General features: G+C 41.1%; 2 protein-coding genes and 1 long non-coding RNA gene across 4 annotated transcripts in view; 2 read left to right on the top strand and 1 right to left on the bottom strand.

Moving 5' to 3' along the window:
- LOC136612021 (uncharacterized) overlaps nucleotides 1-26,245 on the top strand; it is a 516,282-nt gene that overhangs the window by 422,622 nt on the left and 67,415 nt on the right. The window lies entirely within an intron of this gene.
- CDC123 (cell division cycle 123) overlaps nucleotides 1-26,245 on the bottom strand; it is an 81,428-nt gene that overhangs the window by 7,485 nt on the left and 47,698 nt on the right. Inside the window, exons 7-10 of the mRNA XM_066592061.1 lie at nucleotides 20,996-21,044; nucleotides 17,203-17,278; nucleotides 14,664-14,786; nucleotides 2,702-2,730 (exon numbers count right to left, since the gene is read on the bottom strand). Coding sequence (XP_066448158.1) covers nucleotides 2,702-2,730; nucleotides 14,664-14,786; nucleotides 17,203-17,278; nucleotides 20,996-21,044 — 277 coding nt within the window. The remainder of the gene's footprint in view (nucleotides 1-2,701; nucleotides 2,731-14,663; nucleotides 14,787-17,202; nucleotides 17,279-20,995; nucleotides 21,045-26,245) is intronic.
- LOC136612010 (uncharacterized) lies at nucleotides 2,772-10,185 on the top strand. Of its 2 annotated transcripts, XR_010790335.1 has the most exons (3): nucleotides 2,772-3,063; nucleotides 3,330-9,806; nucleotides 10,073-10,185. XR_010790335.1 is itself a non-coding variant. In XM_066592045.1 (2 exons), the coding sequence occupies exon 2, from the start codon at nucleotides 3,656-3,658 to the stop codon at nucleotides 9,473-9,475; it is 5,820 nt and encodes a 1,939-aa protein (XP_066448142.1). In that variant the 5' UTR covers nucleotides 2,772-3,063; nucleotides 3,330-3,655; the 3' UTR covers nucleotides 9,476-10,066. The 2 variants fall into 2 exon arrangements, 1 of the variants encoding a protein (XP_066448142.1); XM_066592045.1 differs by lacking the exon at nucleotides 10,073-10,185 and having other exon boundaries at nucleotides 3,330-10,066.

Below are 26,245 nucleotides of genomic sequence, written 5' to 3' on the forward strand. Positions count from 1 at the left end.
AACGAATACAGTTTTGAAGTTACCTTGATGGGACTGTATATTACAAACCCCCCAATTTAAAAAACTGCATCCCTTTAAAATTAAAGGAATTAAAGACTTTTAAACTTTCATTTTTCTAGCATTAACTTAAAATGTTTTTTTTTTTCTGTAACACAGCAGGAGTTAACAGAGAAACAAAACTCAATATTTATTACCCAAAGTCTGCATTTTTTAGAAATATCCCACGAGGCCCTAATGCATAACATGACTCAAACGTAGGCCAAAGAAATGAAGAAGCACTTTGTGGATTTCAGGGCCTCCCTTTTATTAGAGATTCTTTCCACACACAATTTCAGGTTTGCAGAGTTAAAAATGTACGAAAACATAAGAAAAAAACGTAATAAAATAATAATTAGAAGTTCTCCAATATCCTTTAAAAAAAACATTTCAAAAATGCGATTGTACTAAAAATTTGCAATTTTTACACCTTTTTTCCCCCAAAATTTTCTATTAATTTTAGATTAAAAAAAACAAACAAACAAAAAAAACACACACACACTTAAATTTAAAACTAACATGAAGCACAATGTGTCAAGAAAAAACTGTCTTGGAATCACGTGGTTAAGTAAAAGCATTAAAAAGTTATTTCTATAAATACAGATATCAGATATGAAAAATGAGAATCCGTTAATAAGGCCAAAACTCGCTGTGTTGGGAAGGGGTTAAATAAGCACACATAAATCCATCAGTACAGCTCACAAATTAATTCAGCCGAAGTGTTATAGGATCTCAGAAGCACTTTACAGGACTGAAAATAAATCTTAAATGAAAATTGGTATTAGTGATATACTCCACTGTGAGTACAGCCTAGAATATTAAATAGCAAGGTCATTCTACAATATAAAGAAAACTCGTTATAAATGTTACCACTAATGAAGATGAATGAATGTGTTTTAGAAATGTAAAATGATGTATTATGAAACACTCGCAATGACTAGTAAATAGAGATGAGCGAACGTACTCGGTAAGGGCGATTTCGCAATCGAGCACCGCGATTTTCGAGTACTTCACTACTCGGGTGAAAAGTACTCGGGGGCGCTGTGGGTGAGCGGGGAATTGCAGCGGGGAGTGGGGGGGGGGGGGAGGGAGAGAGAGAGGGCTCCCCCCTGTTCCCCGCTGCTACCCCCCACTCCCCTCTGCAACCCCCCGCCCCACAGCGCACCCGAGTACTTTTCACCCGAGTAGTGAAGTACTCGAAAATCGCGGTGCTCGATTGCGAAATCGCCCTTACCGAGTACGTTCGCTCATCTCTACTAGTAAACAATATTCTAGACTTAAAAGTAGGTAACGTATGCTCGTTAGCGAGTGTATGTTCCTGGTGGTCTCTGTAACATGGAAAAGGATTTAGCTTTACTAAATTTAGATTGTGTCATACATAAACTTTATATACTTGGGAGTTTTAGGTGAAAAGATATCTTGTTTATCACCAAGCTACACGACAGTGGATATAGCAATCAATAGCTCGTCAAAATCACTGCAACCATCATCAAATATATAGGATTTAGTGGTGCACTTACCTTTCAAGGTATTCCGGTACAATTCCGGTATTTTAGACTGTTACTTTGTATAAAATTTGCAGCTTGAAACTGGACTTTTGGCCTTTTCAGTTCTAATGATCTTATGTGCACTCTGTCTAAGTGCTATATATGAACTCTCCACATATTGAACTTTTATTTCTAGGAGGTATTGTGCATCTTTTCAGCTTGGGTCACACTGGTAGCCACTCAATTTAAAGATATATATCAATATCCATATCCATCTATATCTATATAGAATATACCATATATACTTGAGTATAAGCCTAGTTTTTTAGCACATTTTTTAATGCTGAAAAAGCCCCCTCGAGTGAGGTAAAAAAACAAAACAACAAAAACCCGCAATACTCAACTCCCAGCCGGCGTCTGTGTCCCCGGTGTAATGGTCTTCCCGGCGGTGTGGCAAGCTGCTTAAGAATTCTCCCTGCTCGGCTTTAATTTGTGTAAGTAAGCACTGTGATTGAATCGAGCGACAGACAATCACAGCCATCGCTCGATCATTCACAGTCATTCAGTGGATGACATCACTGTATGGCTGTGATTGGTTTATCGAGCGCCGTCTGGGATTGGCTGGCGCTCGATCCAATTACAGCGCTTGCTTACACAGCGCTGACGGCGATAGAATTCAAAGCCGAGCAGGAAGATGACAGCGGGAGGGATTCTTAAGCAGCTTGCCGCACCGCCGGGAAGACCATCGCGTCGGGGACACAGACGCCGGCTGGGAGGTGAGTATTGCGTTGTGTTTTTTTACCTAGTATATACTCGAGTATAGCTAGGCTTATACTAGAGTCAATAAGTATTACCAGTTTTCTGTGGTAAAACTTATTGGCTCGGCCTATACTTGGGTCGGCTAATACTCAAGTATGTACGGTACTTTGCACCTTGTAAGCACAAGCACCTTCATGCTGTTCTGCGTCAGAGTAGCACTTTGACAATGTGTCAGATGTCTACTTTTAGAGAATATATGGGCATGTGGGTTTAGTACGATTTTTTACTTTTGTAAATTAGATTATATTTGTGCATTTCAAAAGTGTGAAAATTGTTCTGGCAACCAAAAGGTGTAAAATTGATATTTTGGACATTTTGCGCTTTCGGAAAAAATATTAAAGCAGATACATTTCACTTACCTCACTGTCTCTGTAGATATCAAAAACAACTAAAAGACAAAAAAAAAGTTGAACTATCAATTGTCATGCCTTTGGCAGTCTCTGTTCAGTAAAATTGTCTGTACTGTATAAGGTATATGATATTGCTTTATTTCTGGCATTATTAGATGGACTTTCTGTTAGGGCTCCATCTAGTGTGCATTCACATACTGAGCCTCAGTGTATTTTGTCCTCTGAGGGATGCTGTACCTTTTACCCATGACCTCAGTGACATCATCAGCTCAGCCCACAGTAGCCATTTTCTGGCACATTCCCTCCATGTCTGGACTGCTCTAGAGACCCTCTGCAAACCTTTATTATCCAGGCTCACAGTGGCATCGTCGGTATGTGATAACTTCTACCTGATGTCCTACTCTTAGCATCCTGTGTATATATGTTTCCAGTTCCATGATTATACCACTTCTATAGTTTCTAGTCCTATGTGTGTTATTCAGATAGCATAGCATGTGTCCTAGTGTATGCGCATGCACACTTATCATCCCTCATGGCTGTATTACATGCTTCCTGTCTTCTCACATGTATGTAATGTATTCTATGTACTGCTATGTTAGTGTACATTGCTAAGTGCATCATTTTCTTTGTTCTACAGTTTTACCTCTACCTTGCAATAAAGTTGAAAGCGGACATTGCTCCATCGTCATTGTGTTGCAGGGAAGGTTATCTGCCTGTCTACTTATGCTCCACTCATAGGGAGGACAGAACAGTAAAACGACGGCCACTTACAGACTGGATACCAGTAAAACGACGGCCCCTTCGCAGGCTGGATAGAGAAACAGGGACTTCTCACAGGCTGGACACAGGGCACCAGCAGTTTAGACAGCAGGATACTAAACCACGTTTTGTGCTATACGCAGAGATACTGCTACAGGACGCCCACTACAGCGGTAAGCACGTAAGCTCGTCCGGAGCGTCACCATGTCAACGTTAGAGACTGGACTGTATGAGACAAGGTCTCACATCTCAGCTAGCTCCAGAAGCTCAAAAGGGTCAGTGAGTAGCTCTACAGTAGCCATTGCTCGTGCAAAAGCGGAAGCCGCCAAAATGCGAGTGCATTATGCTGAGCAAGAAAGGCAATTAAAAGTAGAGAAAGCACGCATGGAAGCAGCACTGGAAAAACTATCAGTAGAGAAAGAAGCTGCAGCTGCTGTGGCCGAAGCAGAGGCTTTGGAAGAAGCAGCGATTTACGCAAGTGAGAGATTCAGCAACATGTCTAGGCGCAGTTCTGGTCACCAAGACAATCTCCAGCGTACTTCAGACTATGTTCAGCTACATGCCAAGTCGGGTGACGACTTGTGCTCAGATCCGGGAGAGGAGTCAAACCTCCAAAAAGAGCTCCGCCAGCAACCGGTAACACAGAAAGTGACCTCAGCACACCAAATGCCCAACATCAAATTAGATAGCAGTTTGATATTCAGTCGGCCCTCAGTACAACCTAAGCTTGAACCAACAAATGTTTGGAGTACCACGGTCGCCACCAATAAGAATGAACCTTTAGACTGTGACTATTATCATAGCAGCATGTCAAAGAATCGCTGTAACTCAATAGGACCTGCACAAAGCAACTTACCTTCAGATCTACCATGCAGAGATCAAGGTATGACAGACCTCGTCAAATTCTTTGCACGACGTGAGCTAATAACTAAAGGACTCACAAAGTTTAATGACAGACCTGAAGGCTATAGAGCATGGCGTTCGTCATTCAAAAATATGATCCAAGATCTCGACCTGTCTGTAAGTGAAGAAGTTGACCTCCTAGTCAAATGGTTAGGCAACGAGTCAGCAGAACATGCAAAGCGAATTAGAGACATCAACATTAACTACCCAAGCAGAGGACTAAAAATGATATGGGAAAGACTGGAGGAGTGTTATGGCTCACCAGAAGTGGTAGAAAATGCACTCTTCAAAAGGATTGAGGATTTTCCTAAGATTCCCAATAAAGGATTTCAGAAGCTGAGAGAATTAAGTGACCTGCTGATGGAACTCGAAGTTGCTAAAGGTGAGGGAGACTTGCAAGGTCTCGCATTTTTAGACACAGCACGTGGTGTCAACCCCATTGTACAGAAATTACCTTACAGTCTACAAGAAAAGTGGATTACTCAAGGCTCCAAGTACAAACAACAGCACAACGTCTCATTCCCTCCATTCTCCTTTTTTGTGGATTTCATACGCCAACAATCAAAGACTAGGAACGACCCAAGTTTTGACTTCTCAACATTTGAAACCACTTACACCAGAACTAACAAACCTGCTTCACTTCGTAACCCGAAAGCTACACCTGTTGCAGTACACAAAACCAGCATATCTGCTGTGCATCCCTCAACAAGAGACCCTTGCAAAGACTGCCCTCTACATAAGAAGCCTCACCCATTGCAGAAATGTAGAGGATTCAGGGAAAAACCTCTTAAGGACCGGAAAGCCTTTCTCAAGGAAAACCAAATTTGCTACAAGTGTTGTGCCTCAACATCTCATAGGGCGAAGGACTGTACAGCAAACATCGAGTGTTCAGAATGTCATAGTAAGGAGCATACCACGGCCTTACATCCTGAGCCCGCCCCATGGACTCTCACGCCTTCAGACCAGGCTACAGAGCATGGCGGGGAGGAGAAAGTCTCAGTACTTCCTGAAGTGTCACCCCAGTGTACCCAAGTCTGTGGAGAGGGCCTCAGAGGTAAATCCTGCTCTAAGATTTGTCTTGTTAAAGTTTATCCAATTGGACACAAAGAAATGGCTGTAAGGTTGTATACCATTCTTGACGATCAAAGCAACAGGTCCCTTGCCAGCTCTACTTTCTTCGACATCTTCAACATTGAAGGACATAGCTCTCCATATTCACTTAAGACTTGCACAGGTGTGACTGAAGAAGCCGGAAGAAGAGCTACTGGTTTTCAAATAGAATCCATGGATGGTGAAACATCCCTGCCTCTACCTAAACTGATAGAATGTAATCAAATTCCAAACAACAGAGAGGAGATTCCAACGCCTGAAGCGGCATTACCACATAAGCACTTGAAGACCATGGCCCATCTCATCCCTGCCTTAGATCCTAAGGCTCAAATAGTGCTTCTGCTTGGAAGGGACATCATAAGAGTCCACAAGGTCAGAAAACAGGTAAATGGCCCTCAGAATTCTCCATTTGCACAGAAACTAGACCTAGGATGGGTCATTGTAGGTGACGTCTGCCTAGGAAATGTCCACAAACCATCCACGGTAAACTCCTATTGCACTAATACACTGGAAAATGGACGTCCATCCTTCTTCCAGCCTTGTCCTAACAGGTTCCTTATAAGAGACACACCTAGCAGTATTTCATACTCTGACTCTACGGAAATCGGGACCCATTTCTGTGACGAAGACAGAGACCACTTAGGGTGCACAGTGTTCCAGAGGACAAAGGACGACCATAAAATCGCCCCCTCTATTGAAGACGAAGCCTTCTTGGACATAATGGAACAAGGCTTTTTCAAAGATGAAGCAAACAATTGGGTGGCACCACTTCCTTTCAAAACTCAGAGACGCCATCTCCCCGACAACAGAGATCAAGCACTGAAGCGCTTTTTCTCACTCAGACGCAACCTTCTAAGAAGGCCAGATATGAGTGAACATTTCTTCACATTCATGGAGAAGATATTTGGAAACGGTCATGCGGAAGTTGCTCCACCTCTAAGAGAAAAGGAGGAACACTGGTACCTGCCAATCTTTGGTGTCTACCACCCTAAGAAGCCAGGACAGATCCGGGTAGTATTTGACTCCAGTTCACAGTATGAAGGAGTCTCCCTCAATGATGCTCTCATGACCGGACCAGACCTCAATAACACACTATTAGGAGTGCTCATTAGGTTCCGTAAAGGATTAATTTCCATTGTTGCCGACATACAGCAGATGTTTCATTGTTTTCTAGTGAAAGAAGAACATAGGAACTTCTTGAGATTCTTCTGGTTTAAAGACAACGACCAAACCAAAGACATAATGGAATACCGAATGAAAGTACATGTTTTTGGCAACAGCCCATCTCCTGCAGTCGCCATCTATGGACTCAAAAGGTCTGCCCGAGAAGGTGAAGAAGAATATGGACAAGATGTCAGGCAGTTTGTAGAAAGAGACTTTTATGTGGACGATGGCCTGAAATCACTTCCATCACCAGATGCAGCAATCGACCTACTCAAAAGAACCCAAAGTATGCTTGCTTGTTCGAACCTCAAACTCCATAAGATAGCTTCAAACAGCAAGGCTGTCATGAAAGCCTTTCCCACTCAAGATCACGCCAATGACCTGAAGGATCTAGACTTGGCAACGGCCACAATACCCTTGCAGCGCAGCCTAGGGCTCAACTGGGACCTCAACAACGACACCTTTACCTTTCAGGTGGATCAAAAGCCAAAACCATTCACACGACGCGGTGTCCTATCTACGATCAACAGCATCTACGACCCGCTTGGGTTTGCAGCTCCCGTGACCATTCAAGGTAAGATGCTGCTCAGAGACTTGACTGCAGATACATGCGATTGGGACTCCCCACTTTCCCCAGAGAAGGAGACATTGTGGGTAAAGTGGAGAGACTCCCTGGTAGCATTATCCGACCTACACGTTCCTAGGCCGTATGCACACGTGCCTATTGCAGAGGTCAAGTCTAAAGAGCTGTGTGTATTTTGTGATGCCTCAGTGAAAGCAATTGCTGCAGTTGCCTACCTCAAAACGATTGACATTAAGGGCCAGACACATATTGGGTTTGTGATTGGAAAGGCAAAACTGGCACCATCTCCTGAGCCTACCATACCGAGGCTGGAGCTTTGTGCTGCCGTTCTGGCAGTAGAACTAGCTGAACTCATTGTGACAGAAATAGATATGACACTTGATGACACAGAATTTCATACAGATAGCAAAGTAGTGCTGGGCTACATTTACAATGAGTCTAGGAGATTCTATGTGTATGTGCATAACAGAGTCCATAGGATTAGAAAGTCATCAAAACCTACTCAGTGGCGCTATGTACCGACTGATCACAACCCAGCAGATCATGCTACAAGAGCTGTACCAGCACCACTCCTTAAAGATACCACATGGCTCACAGGGCCAACTTTCCTTTATAAACCAGTACTGGATACTCACAAGAAAAGCACCTATGAACTGCTAGACCCAGATTCCGATGCAGAGGTTCGCCCTCAAGTTTCCACGCTCATTACGACACTTTCTAGCAAACAGCTGGGATCTAAACGTTTTAACAGGTTCTCAACTTGGAAGTCACTAAACCGCGCTGTAAGTTGCTTAATTCATATCGCCAGAACCTTCAGAGCCACGCCAGCAAGATCAAGTCATTGCAGAGGTTGGCACCGCTGTCCAAAGGGCTATACAGTGGATGAACTTACACAGGCCAAGGACGTTGTCATCCATTGTGTGCAACAAGAGATTTACGCAAGAGAACTAGAATCACTCCAAAATCAAAAGAATGTGCCTAAAGATAGTTCCCTCAGGAAACTTGACCCATATATAGATGCTAATGGACTGTTGAGAGTTGGAGGACGTGTCTCAAATGCACAGCTTGATAGTAACGAGTGCCATCCTGTAATACTCCCTAACGATCATGTTGCGTCTCTACTTGTGCGGCATTACCATGAACAGACTAAACACCAGGGACGTTTGTTCACTGAGGGAGCTCTATGTACAGCTGGATTTTGGATAGTTGGAGCCAAAAGACTTGTGAGTAATGTCATTTTCAGATGTGTTACATGCCGGAAACTCCGTGGTACGTTTCAGTCGCAGAAAATGGCTAGCCTCCCTGCTGACCGACTCAGCACTGAACCACCGTTCACAAATGTTGGGCTCGACGTGTTTGGCCCATGGTCCGTCACCACGCGGCGCACTAGAGGAGGCGAAGCAAACAGCAAACGCTGGGCTGTCCTATTCACTTGTATGAGCATCAGGGCAGTGCACATAGAAGTTATTGAGTCTTTGGACACATCCAGCTTCATAAATGCATTAAGACGCTTCATTTCTATAAGAGGTCCAGTCAAGCAAATCCGTTCTGATAGAGGTACCAATTTCATTGGAGCGTGTAAAGAGTTGAATATTCCCTCAAACATTGACAGCGACCATGTAAGAAGATATCTTGCGAACCAAGGTTGCACATGGTCATTTAACCCTCCACATTCTTCTCACATGGGCGGCTCATGGGAGCGTATGATCGGCATAGCACGTAGGATCCTTGATTCGATATTCCTCCACGAGGGCACTTCAAGACTCACCCATGAGACCCTCACAACTCTTATGGCTGAAGTAGTAGCTATCATAAATGCGAGACCATTAATGCCAATATCCAGAGATCCAGATGACCCTCCTTTGCTAACTCCTTCTACTCTACTCACGCAAAAGTTCGATGCAATTACAGCTCCTGCTGGTGAGTTTGATTCTAAAGACTTGTACAAGTGTCAATGGAGACGGGTACAAAGCTTGGCAAATGTGTTTTGGGAAAAGTGGAGGAAACAATACATCTCAACTTTACAGACTAGGAATAAGTGGCATTCCAGTAAACCCAACATGGAAGTTGGCAATGTTGTTCTTGTCAAGGACTCTCAGTCAAAAAGAAACGAATGGCCTATGGGACTCATAACCAAGGTTTTTCCTAGTGAAGACGGGAAAGTCAGAAAGGTGGAAGTCAAATTGTGCAAACAAAATGAGCCTAAACTCTTCTTCAGACCTGTTACAGAACTAATTTTATTACTCACAACGAAGAGGTCTTAATGTGGTAACCTTGGGTTACCAGACGGGGAGTGTCATGCCTTTGGCAGTCTCTGTTCAGTAAAATTGTCTGTACTGTATAAGGTATATGATATTGCTTTATTTCTGGCATTATTAGATGGACTTTCTGTTAGGGCTCCATCTAGTGTGCATTCACATACTGAGCCTCAGTGTATTTTGTCCTCTGAGGGATGCTGTACCTTTTACCCATGACCTCAGTGACATCATCAGCTCAGCCCACAGTAGCCATTTTCTGGCACATTCCCTCCATGTCTGGACTGCTCTAGAGACCCTCTGCAAACCTTTATTATCCAGGCTCACAGTGGCATCGTCGGTATGTGATAACTTCTACCTGATGTCCTACTCTTAGCATCCTGTGTATATATGTTTCCAGTTCCATGATTATACCACTTCTATAGTTTCTAGTCCTATGTGTGTTATTCAGATAGCATAGCATGTGTCCTAGTGTATGCGCATGCACACTTATCATCCCTCATGGCTGTATTACATGCTTCCTGTCTTCTCACATGTATGTAATGTATTCTATGTACTGCTATGTTAGTGTACATTGCTAAGTGCATCATTTTCTTTGTTCTACAGTTTTACCTCTACCTTGCAATAAAGTTGAAAGCGGACATTGCTCCATCGTCATTGTGTTGCAGGGAAGGTTATCTGCCTGTCTACTTATGCTCCACTCATAGGGAGGACAGAACAATCAATGATATACATAAAACTAATAGAATCTGTTTGGTGTGTCAAACGTCTATGCTAATTTTACAGAAATGAGATCAAGATGAAAAATCTAATTAAACAAAAACAGGGCTAAGGAGCACTGGAATTACCTGCCACGGCAGTCTGAATCGGATTTATAGCTTTATATTTGTTAAGTTAAAGACTAAAAAACACTTCTGGAAACGTTGCCCACATCTTCATCTCATTCTGAACTCCCCTTCTCCATATCCAACGCATTCAAAAAGTCTTCAGACCCTTTCCCTTTTTTTTTTTTTACAATTTTTTATGTTGTGGCCTTGAGTAAATTAAAAAATATCCAATTTGTTTCTCATCATTCACTCAGTACCTCATAATGATAAAGTTAAAACTGAATGTTAGTCTTTCATTTTTTTTAAATGACACAGATTTCTAATATTTTGCTTTGATACAAGTATTCAGATCCCTTTGGTATGACACTTGAAAGTTGGCTCTGGGGGTCTTCCATATCTCTAGATCATCTTTGAGATGTTTCTACACCTTGATTGGAGTCCACCTGTGGTAAATTCAGTGACTGGACATAATTTTAAAGGACAGGCCGGTATGTATAAGGTGTCACAACTTACAATGCATATAAGAGACAAAACCAAGCCATGAGGAGGAAAGAACTCAGACAGCATTGTGTGGAGGCACAGATCTGGAGATGGCTACAAAAATATTTCTGCTGCACTGAAAGTTCCAAAGAGCATAAGACTCCATAATTATTAAATAGAAGAATTCTGAAACAACCAGGACTGGTCCTATGGCTGGCTGACCCAACAAACTAACCAGGGGGAGAAGTGCCTTTGTAAGAGAGGTGAACAAGAACTCAATGGTCACACTGGCTGAGCTCCATAGATCTTATGTGCAAAAACTTCCAGAAAGTCAACCATCGCTGCAACACTACACTAATCGGGGCTTTATGGCAGAATGGCCAGAAAGAAGCTTCTTCTCAGTAAAACACACACTAAAGCCCAGCTGGAACTTGCCAAAAAGCATCTAAAAGGACTCTCAGAATCAGAAACAAGATTTTCTGGCCACTCCAAAGCTTTGATCTTTTGGTGAAGCCATTCTTTGGTCGATTTGGACGTTGGCTTTGGGTCGTTGATGTGATTAAAGGTGATATTTCTCTTCATCTTCAGTTTTTTTTTAGCAGAGGCCTGAAGGGTTTGCGCCAAAATAGACTGATATTTGGGATGGTTTATAATTCCCTCCATCTTGACTAAAGCTCCAGTTTTAGCAGTAGAAAAACCAACCCCAAAGCATAATGCTGCCTCCACCATGCTTCACTGTGTGTATGTTGTTTTTTTGGTGATGCACAGTGTTGGCTTGGCACCAAACATACCTTTTGGCATCATAGCCAAAAGGTTCAAGCTTGGTCTCATCAGACCATAACATGCTCTCCCAGATACTTTTGGTAGGTTATGGCAAAACATTAGCCCGGCATGGATGTTTTTCTTTGTTAGAAAAGATCTTGCCATCCCCTACCACACAGCCCAGACATATGAAGAATATGGGAGATGGTTGTATTGTGCACTACACAACCAGCACTTGCTAGAAATCCCTGCAGCTCCTTTAACCCCTTGAGTGGCGGGTTTCTTACCACCCTGTCAGACCCACCAGGGCAGGTTTTTTAAATAGTCTAATCATTTAATTTCAACAAATTTTGAAGTCGCGTTCCAAGAGCCATAACTTTTTCATTTTTCTATTGATACAGCCGTATGAGGGCTTGTTTTTTGCGGGACAAGTTGTACTTTTTGATGGCAACATTTTTGGGTATATATAATGTATTGCATAACTTTTGTAAAAAAATTTGTAGGGAGATTGTGGAAAAAGAAAGAAATTCTGCCATTTGTCTTTTGGATTTCATTTTTGCGGCGTTCAGCGGGCAGAATAAATAATGTGATAACATTATTCTCTGAGTCAGCACGATTCTGGCAATACCAAGTTTATACAGTTTTTTTAGGTTTTGTTATTTTTGTACATTTAAAACATTTTTTTTCTTAAAGGTTTGCTTTTGTGTCGCCACATTCCAAGAGCCGCATTAATGTTATTTTCCCATTGCTGGAGCTCTAAAGGGCCTTGTTTTTTGCGGGATGAACTCCAACATGTAAACATGGAACATGTAAAATTTTGATCACTTTTTATTCCATTTTTTCTAGAGGCAAGATTAACAAAATCTGTAATTCTGGCATGTTTTTTATTTTTATCTGCATTCTCTGAGCAGTATAAATAATGTATTAAAGTAATTCTACAGTCCAGTACGATTATGCCAATACCAAATTGTAATAGGTTTCTTTTTCACACTTAAAAAAAAGCAATAAAAGTTAAAAATCACCCTCCTTTTGCCATATCTATAAAAAAAAAATCTAAATCATAAAAGAAAAATACATATTTGGTATCACTGTTTCCGTAAATGTCTGATCTATCAAAGTAGTGCATTATTTACCCTGTACAGTGAACGTAGTTCGAAAAAAAAATAAAGAATGCCACAAATGCACTTTTTCAGTTACCCTGTCTCCCAGAAAAAAATGCAATAAAAAGCGATCAAAAAAAGGTATGTATTCAGAATTAGCACTAACATAAACTACAGGACATCCTGCAAAAAATGAGCCCTTGCTCAGTACGTCGATGGAAAAATAAAAAAGTTATTGCGCGCAGAAGATGCAGCAGAAAATAATTTTAAAAAATGAAAATGTCTTTGAAAAAAAAAATACAAGTACTACAGCAAAAAAAAAAAACTATACAAGTTATGTATCGTAGTAATCATACTGACCCATAGAATAAAGTTATCACGTCATTTTTGCTGCAGTTTGTGTGCCGTAGAAAGAAAACGCACTGAAAGATGGCGGAGTGTCGTTTGTTTTTTCATTTTACTCCACTTGGAAATTTTGTAAAAGTTTTTCAGTACATTATATGGTACATTAAATAGCACCATTAAAAAATTCAACTTATCCCGCAAAAAACAAGCCCTCATGCTGCGACGTCGATGGATAAATAAAGGAGTGATGATTTTTTAAACAGGGGGAGGAAAAAAATAAATGGGGAAAAAAGAAAAAAAGGGGCCGTGTCATTAAGGGGTTAAATAATGTACTAACTTTTTTCTCTGTGTAATTTTAAATTTTTGACAACGTAAAGGGAGACAAGTCTTTTTGTTTTTTTAATAATTTTTTAAACTTTTTTTTAAACTTTTTTTTTTTGTCCCTTTAGGGGACTTTCACAGAGACCCATCAGGACCCCCTGATCACATTCTAGGGGTCCAATGGTGACAGCCCTTTACATGCTGCGGTCACATAGACTGCAGCATTTAAAGGGTTAACACAGAAGAGATCAGATGTTTTCTCTGATCTCTGCTGTAAGAGCTGGTGCCTGGCTGTCATCTGACAGAGGGAGCCCCCTCCCTCTGTCAGCCCTTTACATGCTGCACTCACATAGACTGCAGCATTTAAAGGGTTAACACAGCAGAGATCAGATATTTTCTCTTACCTCTGCTGTATGAGCTGGTGTCTGGCTGTCCTCTGACAGCCAAGCACCAGCTTTCCGTGCCACAGAGACCATCGGCTTGCTTCTGACAAGCCTATGGTCTCTATGGCAACCTGTATACAAACTAGTGCAGGAGTTTAAAATAAAAAGCGGAAGATTGCCGGCAGATCGGCAGTATCTCCCTGCTTCTTATTTCAAAATCCTGAACTGCTCTGTGTGGGTCTGTGCAGGCAGAGCACAATGCCACAGCTTGTGGCATTGTGCTCTGCAGCTCCCATAGTGATACATAGCCCGGAAATCTTCCAATCTATATTGCTATGGGCAGTGTAGCTCGCCCCAGAAGATTTTCGGGCGTGCCACTCAAGGGGTTAATGTTGCTGTAGGCCTCTTGGCAGCCTCACGGACCAATTTTCTTCTGATCTTTTCATCAATTTTTGAAGGACGTCCAGTTCTTGGTAATGTCACTGTTGGACCAAATTAAATCCACTTCTTGATGACAGTAATGCATTGGAAATGCTTTGTTCCCCTTCTCCTGACTAATACCTTTCAACAATCAGATCTCTTTGCTGTGTCATAAACTCTTTATGGACCATGGCTCTTGCTTAAAAATGGAACTAAGAAAATGTCAGGAAAATCCTACTAGAACGGCTTAACTTTTTATGAGGCAAATCAGAGTCCCTTTAAATAACTGCACCAGTGTACTGACTACTATTTATCATGTGTTTATATGTGCTTGGATAGTTCTAAACACAACCACATCTTTAAATACTCTATATGAGGGTGTTCACACTTATGCAACATTATTATTTTATACCCTAAATTATTTCAGTTTGAAGGTAGAAATAAATCTAAAATGATTCAACTTCTTGTTCGGATTTCTTAACAAGACAAAAACATGGCATTTAGCAGGGGTTTGTAAACTTTTTATATCCACTGTAGGCATTGGAAATCAACTACTTACAGTCCTCATCAATGAACTTGTATTGAATGTGGTCTTTGAAAAAGTCCTGTATTGATTTGCGGATATCCTCTTTCTGCTTACAGATGTGTTCATAATACTGTGTGTAATCTCTCTGAGATATACCTGCAATAAGTATATCCAAGTGAAGATGTTTAAGAAAAATATAATCATGCAACAGTTACAGTCATAAGCATAATGTATCATAGGTCAACATTCGAAGACTTGCTCTGTCATGGAAAGCAAATCCCCATGGACTAGTGTTCCTTCCATGTCACAGAAAGACACACAAGGACAATACCACAGAATTCCCAAGACTTCACCTTTCTGCACCTTCGAGTGTGAGACATGGAGAAAAGAGCGTATCACATTAACTATAGTTTCACCAGAATTCAGTGATATTTGGCTTCAAAAAGCAAGTTAAGGGTGTCTTCACCTGTCATGGACACAATACATTTTTTTGCTGCAACTTTGTTAAAATTGCAACAAGAATCGCAACATGATCAGAGTGAGAATACACCCTAAAAGAAGTATAAGGTAATCTAAAAAACAAGAAATAACCGCAGTATATCTTCATAGATTGAAGTCTTTATTTAACACCATATGTTTTGGGTATTCAAATTGTAATTCTGGAAATGATCCATGCATTCCGTGAGTCATCATACAGCAAGCAAGACTGCAAGAATACATTTTACAGTTAATATAAAATGCTGAGGCTGGCTGAAGGTACTTCTTGTCAGCTGTATCAGGATGACTAACAATGGCTAAAATATTCATAGAACAGAGTCATCATCAGTTTCTGCATCTAAGCCAGGGAACTTTTACATGATACATGTCAAATGTGCCACTGGAAAAACATTTCACACTGGGATATTTAAAGAGTTAATCCCACTGTTGGGACAATTATGGCTGAGATTAGAATAGTAGTATGTATATGGTAGCTAGAAGTGTCTGGAATTCCAAAATCAGCCCTGTATGTAGCTTCCATAACCCCCGCAGAAGTGAAGGCAATTACAGAAACAGTATAGAATAGACCTCTTGCCTGTTTTCATAATCTTGGCTGCCGTATACAGAAAACTATTCTCATATTTACCATGGCTGTCTGCAATGGGAATAACCTTAATAATACAGAAGTCCATATAACTTCTACCTAACCTACTCATGGCCAGATGGTTAACTCTTCCCTATATAAATGACTTTGTCACTTGATTTACAAGATTCCAGAGTCATTTTTTTGGCTACAAAACTTCAGTGTTTTCTTTTATAATGCATTTGCTATCACTGCAATTTAGCACTAATCTTATTTTTTTAATTATTTTAACGCTTTGCAATCCAATTTTGGATTCAGGGTTGCCTAGGGGGCTTTCTCTTTCTGCGATTATACAATGGCGCCATCTGCTTGCTAGAGCCAGTACTGCGGTATGGGACATGCTGGAGAGGCCCCCGACAAGAGAGCGGCCTGTAATCTACAGTAAGAATACCCTGCCGGACACCTTCTGTAATCAGAGCTGTACAGCCTTCAATCAGAATGTCTTCAGATGTCAGACAGTGGATTGGAAAGGGTTAAATTAAAAAGGTTAATTAACCTTTTACAGAGTTGTTTAATGATTTATTTGAACTATTATAACTGTTGAAAACAAGATTCATGTTTCATAAACAATTCTTTGTTAGGTAATTGCTTTATTAGAAATTCACCCATGCTTCTCTCCATTGCAATTCCAGTAATTGTACAATTAGCAGAATATAGGTTTTGTTTCTGTTTGGACATGCCAAGAAAATCAGCAGTCTAAAAATTAAGAATCTTGTTAATGAAGTCATGAGATAAGGACTATAATCTGCTGATGGTGCTGAGACAGCAGGCTTGGACAAATATAATTTCCCTGTAGTGTTTACCTCCATTAATTCAAGGCACATAAACAATCTGCTTATAATGTAACCCTCTACTATAAGGCTGCTCTCATACATGCATTCACGGAACACTAAGCCTGAAAACGCAACGTTTAACTGCAATGTTGCACTTTTTTTTTTTAATGCATGCAACAGTATTTGACAGCTTTTTTTGATCAGTTGCGTTAACAAGTGCTAAAACGCATGAAAATAGAACAAGCAGCGCTCGAAAATGTTGGCGTTCCCAGCACTAGTCTGCAAGGCTTCATTGAAACCAATGGGAGTGATGTATCATGATTAGCGCAGCATTTGAAACGCCATAGTAAAAAGCGGGCTGTGTGAGAGCGGCCTAAAAGTGGAGGTTCACTAATCTACCATCATAGTTGTGGGTGCTCTTTAGCATCTGATCATTTGTGCTCAAGGGTCACTGCGGTAAAACATTGCACAGACACCAACACCCATATGGGGGCCCTCTGACCTGCTTAAGGAACTGCACTCCATTATGTTATGCCATAACAGAGCATTGAGAGGAGTTGTTCATAGGTGACACCCTCTGCAATAACGAAATTATTCACATTTCATAGTTTGACTACTACACATACTTAACATACACTATATGGACAAACGTCTGTATCTTACACGTGGGTGTACTTACCTATTAGTTTGTTTTCCTTAACAAAGCATCTGAACTCTGCCCCTGGAATCAGTTCACACCACTTCCTGAGAACAAGCTAAAGAAAAAGAAAACAAAATGACAAGACGACTAGTCCTTTCATTGAGGGTAAACATACCATAGGTAGATGCAATAGGGCATATATCATGTTGCCTCTACTTTCTTCTACAGGAGTCATGCAAACCTGAACATTCATTTTAATTGAAACTACGTAATGCTGGATTTCTGCTTTGGAGGTGCTGCAGAGGAACCGAGCAGCTGCTGTTAGTTCTGTTAGCTTCTCCCACAGATTACAGCTGTTTGATTGGGTTCCCAGAAGTGATACACCCTGCGGTCAACTTATTATCAGGATCGAATAAAAAGATATTGTCCAAAGTCTTCAACCCCTTAAAAGAGCTTGTCTCATGATTCAACATCTAATGGTCCCCTGATGATAACTTGATCAAAGGATGTCCCACTCCTCTAGCCTCTAGTAAGACTTAAAGGGGTTGTCCCGCGCCGAAACGGGTTTTTTTTTTTTCAATAGGCCCCCCGTTCGGCACGAGACAAACCCGATGCATGTGTTAAAAAAAACAAACGGACAGTACTTACCCGAATCCCCGCGCTGCGGCGACTTCTTCCTTACCTTGCTAAGATGGCCGCCGGGATCTTCACCCACGGTGGACCGCAGGTCTTCTCCCATGGTGCACCGTGGGCTCTGTGCGTTCCATTGCCGATTCCAGCCTCCTGATTGGCTGGAATCGGCACACATGACGGGGCGGAGCTACGAGGACCAGCTCTCAGGCACAAGCGGCCCCATTCACCAGGGAGAAGACCGGACTGCGCAAGCGCGTCTAATCGGGCGATTAGACGCTGAAATTAGACGGCACCATGGCGACGGGGACGCTAGCAACGGAACAGGTAAGTGAATAACTTCTGTATGGCTCATAATTAATGCACAATGTACATTACAAAGTGCATTAATATGGCCATACAGAAGTGTATACCCCCACTTGCTTTCGCGGGACAACCCCTTTAAAGCCCTTTTACACGGAACGATTATTGTTCAAAAAAATCATTCAAACAAGCGAAAACGAACAATTCGTTCCATGTAAACGCAGCCAACAATTGAATGATGAGCGATAAGTCATTCGGTTTTCGTTCATTTTATGCAGGCATAAAATCATCGTTGGCTCGTTCACTAATTGTTCGGTTTGAATACAGATTGTTCAGTCATTCTCACTCATACAGTGAATGTTAAAGTGTGAACAATTTCCTGTTTGAACATGTATCTGCTTGTACACACTGGCTGCCCGAGTGAATGATGAGGGAATTCGCTCGGGCAGCCTGTGTATACAGGCAGATACATTGTTTGCTCGTTCAAACGAGAAATCGTTTGGTGTAAATGGACCCTTAATATTAGATTACTGCTGCTTGCTAACCAGCAAGTCTTCAATTCATCTCCTCTTGAAATCAATACAAAGTCTAAGTATTACAAGGACATGCCAGGTCCTCCTGATAAGAAACCCTCTTTGTAGTCGTTCACCACTCTGGGTAATAGTTAAGGGTCATGAATAAGGGACCTCGCACCCCTCTTAACTGAAAATTATCTACCACTATTGCTGAAAATGCGTTTTCTAAACCAAACAACCCCTGCCTATCATAAAGGCCATTATAGTACATGGAAAACAGAGTTAACATAGAAGGCCATATCCGCTCGTCACGGGTGTGCAAAAAAAAAAAAAAAAAAGGGGTATGTTCACACGACAAAATCTGACATGGATTGTTCTGCACAGATTCGATCTCTAAAAGCCACGGTAGACATCTATGGATTTACATGCAGAGTTTGGCAAACCCCATGTACCACATGGATGGTCATTCATCTCAAAGAGGAAATGCTTGGCTGGCCACAACTTGCCCAGCAAAATGAGCTCTTTGTCTGGGGTGCCAAGAGGTGCAGTAGCTGCAATCTGAAAGGGGTTGACTGATGAGAAAACCTTTGATTCCTTCTGGACTGATTTACTTTTTGGACTACTTTATTGTAGAGCTGTCATATGAGATATTGTTTGGACTAGTTGATGACCTTGTTTTTTGGATATCATTGAACACTACTTTTATCTGTAGTTTGCCAATTTATCCTGCTGGAGACACTATGCTTTTAGTTCCTATTTGACCCTTTCCCCTCCTTTATGCCTAGGGTATAATAGGGCGATTTGGGCCAGGTTCCAGCTAGGGGGGGGGGGGGGGGTCGCCCTTTTAAGGATATGTACCCCGCCATTGTTAGGGACAGACCCAGGCCTGAGCATGTTCCATCTTCCTCCCCTGCTCCCTCCTACTTTTTTTCACTTGTTTATATATTTTTTATGGAATAAATAAAAGTTACATTTTAATCTATTTATCAAAAAAGTGGGCCTTTTGTCTGTAAATTACTGATTTATGCTGCCTTCAATCATCTCTACTACCCTGCCATTGGTTGTAATTGCTGGATTTGTCTTTGAAGTTTTTATTTTCTGCATTATGCAATGAATGTTTTTCACAGTGATGGCATGGGCAATGGAGCGGTCTATGATATTCACAGCAGGAATCTGCTGTGATCTAAAGCTGAGCTCCTGCTACAATAGACAGATCACAGCTAGCTTAGATGTTAGCCATTTAAGTTTTCAGAATTTGGTGCATGCTGCCCTGGGAAAGAGACAAGACAGTATCAATAAATTTCCCTCAATGTATAAAGTGGGTTAGCTATGATTAGATGAGTTTTTTATTAAATTGATTATAAAAAAAATTATGACATACTGTATATACTCGAGTATTAGCCGACCCAAGTATAAGCTGAGTCAATAAGTTTTACCACAAAAAACTAGTAAAACTTATTGACTCGAGTATAAGTCTAGCTATACTCGAGTATATACTAGGTAAAGAAAAAATGCAATACTCACCTCCCAGCCGGCGTCTGTGTCCCCGGCGCGATGGTTTCCCCCCAGTGGTGCGGCAAGCTGCTTGAGAATTCTCCCCGCTGTCATCTCCCTGCTCGGCTGTGTAAGTAAGCGCTGTGATTGGATCAAGCGCAAGCCAATCACAGCAGGCGTTTGATAATCCAATCACAGTCATTTAGTGATGTCATCCACTGAATGGCTGTGAATGAACGAGCGCTGGCTGTGATTAGCTGGTGCTCGATCCAATCACAGTGCTTACTTACACAGCGCTGATGGCGGGGGACTTCAAAGCTGAGCAGAGAGATGACAGCGGGGAGAATTCTCAAGCAGCTTGCCGCACCGCTAGGGGGACCATCGCCCTGGGGGCACAGACGCCGGCTGGGAGGTGAGTATTGCCTGTTTTTTGTTGTTTTTTTTTTTTTACCTCACTCGAATATAAACTGAGGGGAGCTTTTTCAGCATAAAAAATATGCTGAAAAACTAGGCTTATACTCGAGTATATGTGGTAAGTAGAATAAATGTTGTTTTGTTTTTGATTGGTGAAATGCCATGGGCAGTTACTAATTATAGGTCAATATGGAGTTCTAAAATGCTCAACAGTTTTCCCCCACTGCTGGTGCGTTTTGGGGTTTTTTGGAGCATATTCCAGGTGTGATTTTTTTCTAGCCCTTGTCACATAGATTTCACAAATAAAAAAAAAAAAGCTTTAAAAAATGCATGCTTGTAGAAAAACGAATGAAATTTATGACAGTTTTTACAAGCTAGGAAAAACAGCACAGAACTGTGAAGGAAGCCTAAAAATGTAAAAAATACTTTATTTAGTGTCATAAGAATGAAATATAAATTGTAATGGTATTGCTCACCTCGTACTTCACACTAGGATCAGGAGAGTCATCTGTACAGTGAATAAACCTGTAACAGAAATCTCCATGAGTGGTTTGCAACATAACTGAAATCTTCTACTTGACAACTTTCACTGTCCAGAAAACACCAAACACTATAATAATCTACCTTTGTATAATGCAACACTGAATGTATCGACACTGGATTTTTAGTGATACAAGTTCAGAGATAAATAGAACAGACACCTCATATTTTAGTCCTCTCTTAGATTTACTTGGCTTTCTTTTTGCAGCCCGTTTATGTTGCCCGAACCATGGGCCGCATGAATCTGGGATAGAGTAGCCTGTTGCCCCTATGGCTGCTTTATGCTGAAACAATGCAGTGTTTCAGTATAAATAAACTTTGAGGTTTGACTGAGCTGTGCTACAAGGCACGGGGTTAATCCGCAGCGGTCTTTATGATGTGGGCACAGCCCGGCCCCATGACTCGGAGTTCAACTTTAAGTCAAACTTCAAAGTGTATACATTCTGAAACGCTGCAATGCTTCAGAGTAAGCCACCCTTGGGGGCAACAAGCATCCCTGTCCCGGTCAAGTCCATGCTGCCCAAGGTTCTGGCAGCATGAACATGATGATAGAATACCTTTAACAGTTTTTCATTTGGATGATGCAAAAAACTGTAAAGGTAATTTCTAACAAGGTAAAACAATTACCACCAAACGTGTAAAACAGTTTTATGCTTGAGAAGTATAATCTATATAAAAGAGTCTCTGGTGTAGTTTGTTTTTTGTACACGTTAGGCAACATTCACATGTGCTCTTTGGCCCCATTCCGATTTCTCTTGTTTGGTTTTGGACTCGGAAGTTCCGGTATTATCCTTGTTTGCTTCAGAGTCCGGCGAACTGTGCCAAATAGAGCCAAATGACTACAGAGTCCGTCTGGCTTCTGGCATGATGACATTTCTCCAAGCTAACAGTACAGCATGCTGCACTATTTTGTCTGGAATTAAGTATTGGAGGCTCTAAACCAGGGGTGTCAAACTCATTTTCACCGAGAGCCACATCAGGCTTATGGTAGCCTTCAAAGGGCAATGAGTTCATTCACATGAATGTATATTTTCACACAGGATGACCTATTTTGTTGCATACTACGCACCCCAATAGGCCATTGAAGTGAATGGGCCGCGCAAATACGTGGTGAATGCGCAGGATACCGGTGTATTCACTGCATATTTGACAGTTTTGCTGCTTACAGCGATATGTCTGTTGTATGTATAGGTGTAGAAGTTTGGGAGAAACTTGCATTTTATTGATTGCAGCCACATAGAGAACTACAGGAAGAAGTCCTAGATATTCATTGGATCCGATCAACTCAGTCCCTTCAGCCACTTATTGACAGCTATCTCCCGATTACTATGCATAGGGATACAGCTGCTAATCAGTGGACCAGGATAGAGTGGGTGTGACTAACTGGAGTTCATGAATATCAAGGACTAGTACTCTAAGTGTGCCTCTAACTAAAAAAAAGTTAGTTTCTCCTAAACTAATGCACGTATACACACAACAGAGATATTGCTCTAGTCAGTACGACTATCTTATTTTGCCCTCAGAGAGGGCAGCAAACAGACGGTGAGATATTTCCTTTCAATTATACAACCTTGTTGGGTGAAAACAACCTTGGAATTTAAGTCAACTGTACTTTTAAGATGCTGCACCGGAGTGTGAAGGTGAAGTTCTACATCTATAGATCATTATAATTAATGTCTTTTGTATGCATTCATGCTGAGTAACACAACAATAGAGATAATGGAAAATGTTAGACTTGTATGCAAGAGCCCGCATTGCAATCTAAAAAGTCAGATTTTCATGTGGCGCTCGTGCATTGGGGTGCGACAGCGCAAGAATCAAGGAATGGGAGTGTATAAAATAACATCACCCGGCTTCCTATCACCTACCCTTACAGCAACATAACTTAGTTTATGGTGCTGTAGGGAGGTGACAGGTTCCCTTTAAAGGCGTTGTCCAGTTACCAGATAACATTTCCAGCATATTTCCAACTATGCTAAAATAACAAAAGTAGATGTACTTATCCATCCTCTTTCACAGCAATCCAGCACTGCAGCCCTGCGGTCCTCCTGCTGTTTGTTGTGGAAGATGATGTTACCAGATATCACCTGACCACTGCAGCCATTCTCATGGCATCGCTGCTCAGATGCTGGCAGCCATGATGCCAGGAAAGCAGCACCTGTCTTCTTCGGCCTCCGATAGGCTGCAGCAGTCAGGTGATATCTGGTCAAATCATCTTCCACAACACAGGACAGGTACGTACAGCAGCTTTTGTTATTTTCGCACATTTGGAGCTATGTAGAAAATGTTATCCGGTAACTGGTAAACAAGGCAAGGAACAAAAAAAGTTTATGCAAGGTTTCCTAAAATAGAAGAAAAGAAGAGAAAAAAAGACAACAAAATCTATTTAATGTTCTTGCATTTACTATTCGGTTTGACAATCTGATTTCATAAGACTCAAAAGTGAAACAAGAACTTAAAACATAAATAAAATGACGAATTTGTCTATAGAGAATATTTATACAAAATGCCTATTCCAAATGCTCACTTCTTGCCATTGTAAAGCAGTCTTACAGATCTGGGAAAAATCTAGGAACAGCATTTCACACCATGTAAAAGCCGAAGTGAATGCACTGTTCATGGTCTAATTATACGGATGTACTGTATTATGTCATTAAGCTCCAGTAATTATACAAGACTAAATCCTCTGTACACTGCTGGTCCTCTGCTGATAAGCATGAACAGTGGAAACATACAGGTCTTTCTGGTATAGGGTGAACAAAGGAAAATCCAACAAACACTTCCAACACCATTTTCTTTCTTTCCATCAAGAACAAGAGAACTTAATGATTAAAATGATCAGAAATAATTTGTGTTCCTAAAGTTAATGTACTCCTGACACTTTATATTATTGTTTGTACTCTAAAGGCTCTACCCCAATAGAAAAAGGTCAATCAGTCAATATGTACAAAGTAGCAAAGTGTAGAATCCACAAAGAGTAATAAAAATTTATTTAGGAAAATACACTTTAAAAATTCTGGATTGCAACACTGGCTATACTATAAATTATATAATCTTTCTACATCGTAGTCTAAAGAAGCAGTGTTCTTTTAATAGATATTTAATACAGATGAGAGAGCACCAAAATGCTCGGCTCCTTGTTATTTGAGTCGAGCTTTTCATAAAATTCGAGAGCTCTATTCGAGTAACGAACCCCATTGACTTTAATGGGAGACTCGAGCATTTTTGTATGGGACCCGCCGGTTGCCGAGCTTTTTTTCCCCCTGTGTTTGTGTTCTCTCTCTCTCTCCTCCGCCAAGCCAGCCACAAACTGCCGTTGACGTGCGCAGCAGTCAGGGGTCAAATCTGACACGTCAGCGGCGGGGAGGGGTCAAAACTGGGGCGGGGGTCGAACACGGCGTGATGCTCGCTTGAGTAGCGAGAACCATCGCGTATGCTAATACTGGAACGAGCATCAAGCTCGGAGGAGTACGTTCGCTTAACTCTAATATTTAACCAATCCATTGCATTTTACTGGATGCAGTAAGAAAGCTAAGAAAATTATGTAAAACACATTCCTTACAACTTCTGATAGTCTTGACCAGTTTAGGATAGAATGCCACATGAGCTCCATTTTAGAGGTACATTTAATCGCTCCCTATGTGCATGACTGAGCCATGGAACCAGTTGTGTTCCAGCCATTATACAGTCTGTAACGTGGCTGGTCTATTTCACAGGGGAAAAATAAATAGTACTATATGAACCATTACATTGAAGATTCCAGTGGCTGCTGAAGACAGGAATTTTCTACTGATCATTAAAAATAAAACACATATCCTTGATGGCTATACCCCTAGTACCTGAGAGAGAAAACAGACATGTTCCACTGAATGCCAAAAAACAAGACAACAAAATGTTCCCCAGTGACCACCAGTGAATAGATGCTGAATATTCACAAAGTTGATGCTTCAGCTAGGTAAATACTCTGGAGTTTGGGGTTTAGGATACTACTAAGTGATACTACCAGATGTTCTCTTATATGCAAAGCTAATGTATTTATATTGTCATTGTGCAGGGAAGGCCTATTAAAAGTATCACGCTAAACTGGTGTTAAGAAGGTAGGAAATAGAACGTCCACAGAGATCTTGATAAGCAAAGGAGTAGGATGAAGCATGGTAGAAATCCACAACAGAACAAGACTGGAGGTGAAAACAGAACAGAGTACATCTAATGAATAAAATGTGGATTATTTATTAAAACTATCCAATTGTTAGACAGTGCAAACTTAGCTAGACAGTCTTAAAAGTGCGTCAGATTTATCATAGTGGCTCTGATATATGGTAAATCTGCGTAATTTAAATAATGTCTAGTCTAGGTTTAGGCCTCCCATTAGATTAGTTAGCGGCAAAAATCATGCTAAAATTTTGGTGCAATTTAGGCCACGGACCTTTTTTGGACAAGTTGGAAAAAACTTTCCAAAAGGGTCTAAAAATACATAGTAAATGTACCCCATGCTCTCCATACGGATATAATATAGAATTGGATTTAATTTGTTTTATGGGTAGTTAATTTATTGCTATTGTACATGTATCTTGGCACTTTTTTTGTTGGACTGCCTGGACATCAGGATTACGACCCGATGGGAGTCCATAAGAACTGTGATTTACAAAATAAAAAAAAAATGCTAAGAAACAAAGTTTTTAAATAAATGCACAAATATACTTCTCTAGTGGTTCTTTCACTCTCCCGTAATTCCTCATCACAGCAAAGCTTTCTTCCTATTTGCACTGGAGACTCCATTTGGAACCTGCAATGCAGATCCACTGCGACATCCTAGATGAAATAGTGCAGCATCTTGCGCCCTTTCGTCCCGCATGCTGGAAGCCAGATGAAACCCATTATAGTTTGGCGTGTGTTGGATCTGGTGGTGCCAGCAGTTCTGGCATTTTCTTTGTTTGGGTCAGAGGATGAAACCAAACAACAGAAATACAAGTACAGGTGTGAAAGCTGCTATTAGCATTCAATGCCAAAGAGGATCTTGACCTCAGATCCTTGCTTCATGTGACAGAGGAGAGTGAGCACAGCAGACTCAGACAGACATTGGTAGAAAAAAAACAGGTGTAAAGAAAGCTAGTTGGACTCCTGAAAATGCCATTGTGAGATTTCAAAAAAGCTGTTTTTTGCACTACTGGACTGCTACACCACTG

The sequence above is a fragment of the Eleutherodactylus coqui genome, chromosome 2 (genome assembly GCF_035609145.1).
Source record: "Eleutherodactylus coqui strain aEleCoq1 chromosome 2, aEleCoq1.hap1, whole genome shotgun sequence".
Taxonomy (NCBI): domain Eukaryota; kingdom Metazoa; phylum Chordata; class Amphibia; order Anura; family Eleutherodactylidae; genus Eleutherodactylus; species Eleutherodactylus coqui.

Excerpts from the sequence above, each read along its gene's own strand:
- LOC136612010 (XM_066592045.1), top strand. The coding sequence starts at position 3,656 with ATGTCAACGTTAGAGACTGGACTGTATGAGACAAGGTCTCACATCTCA.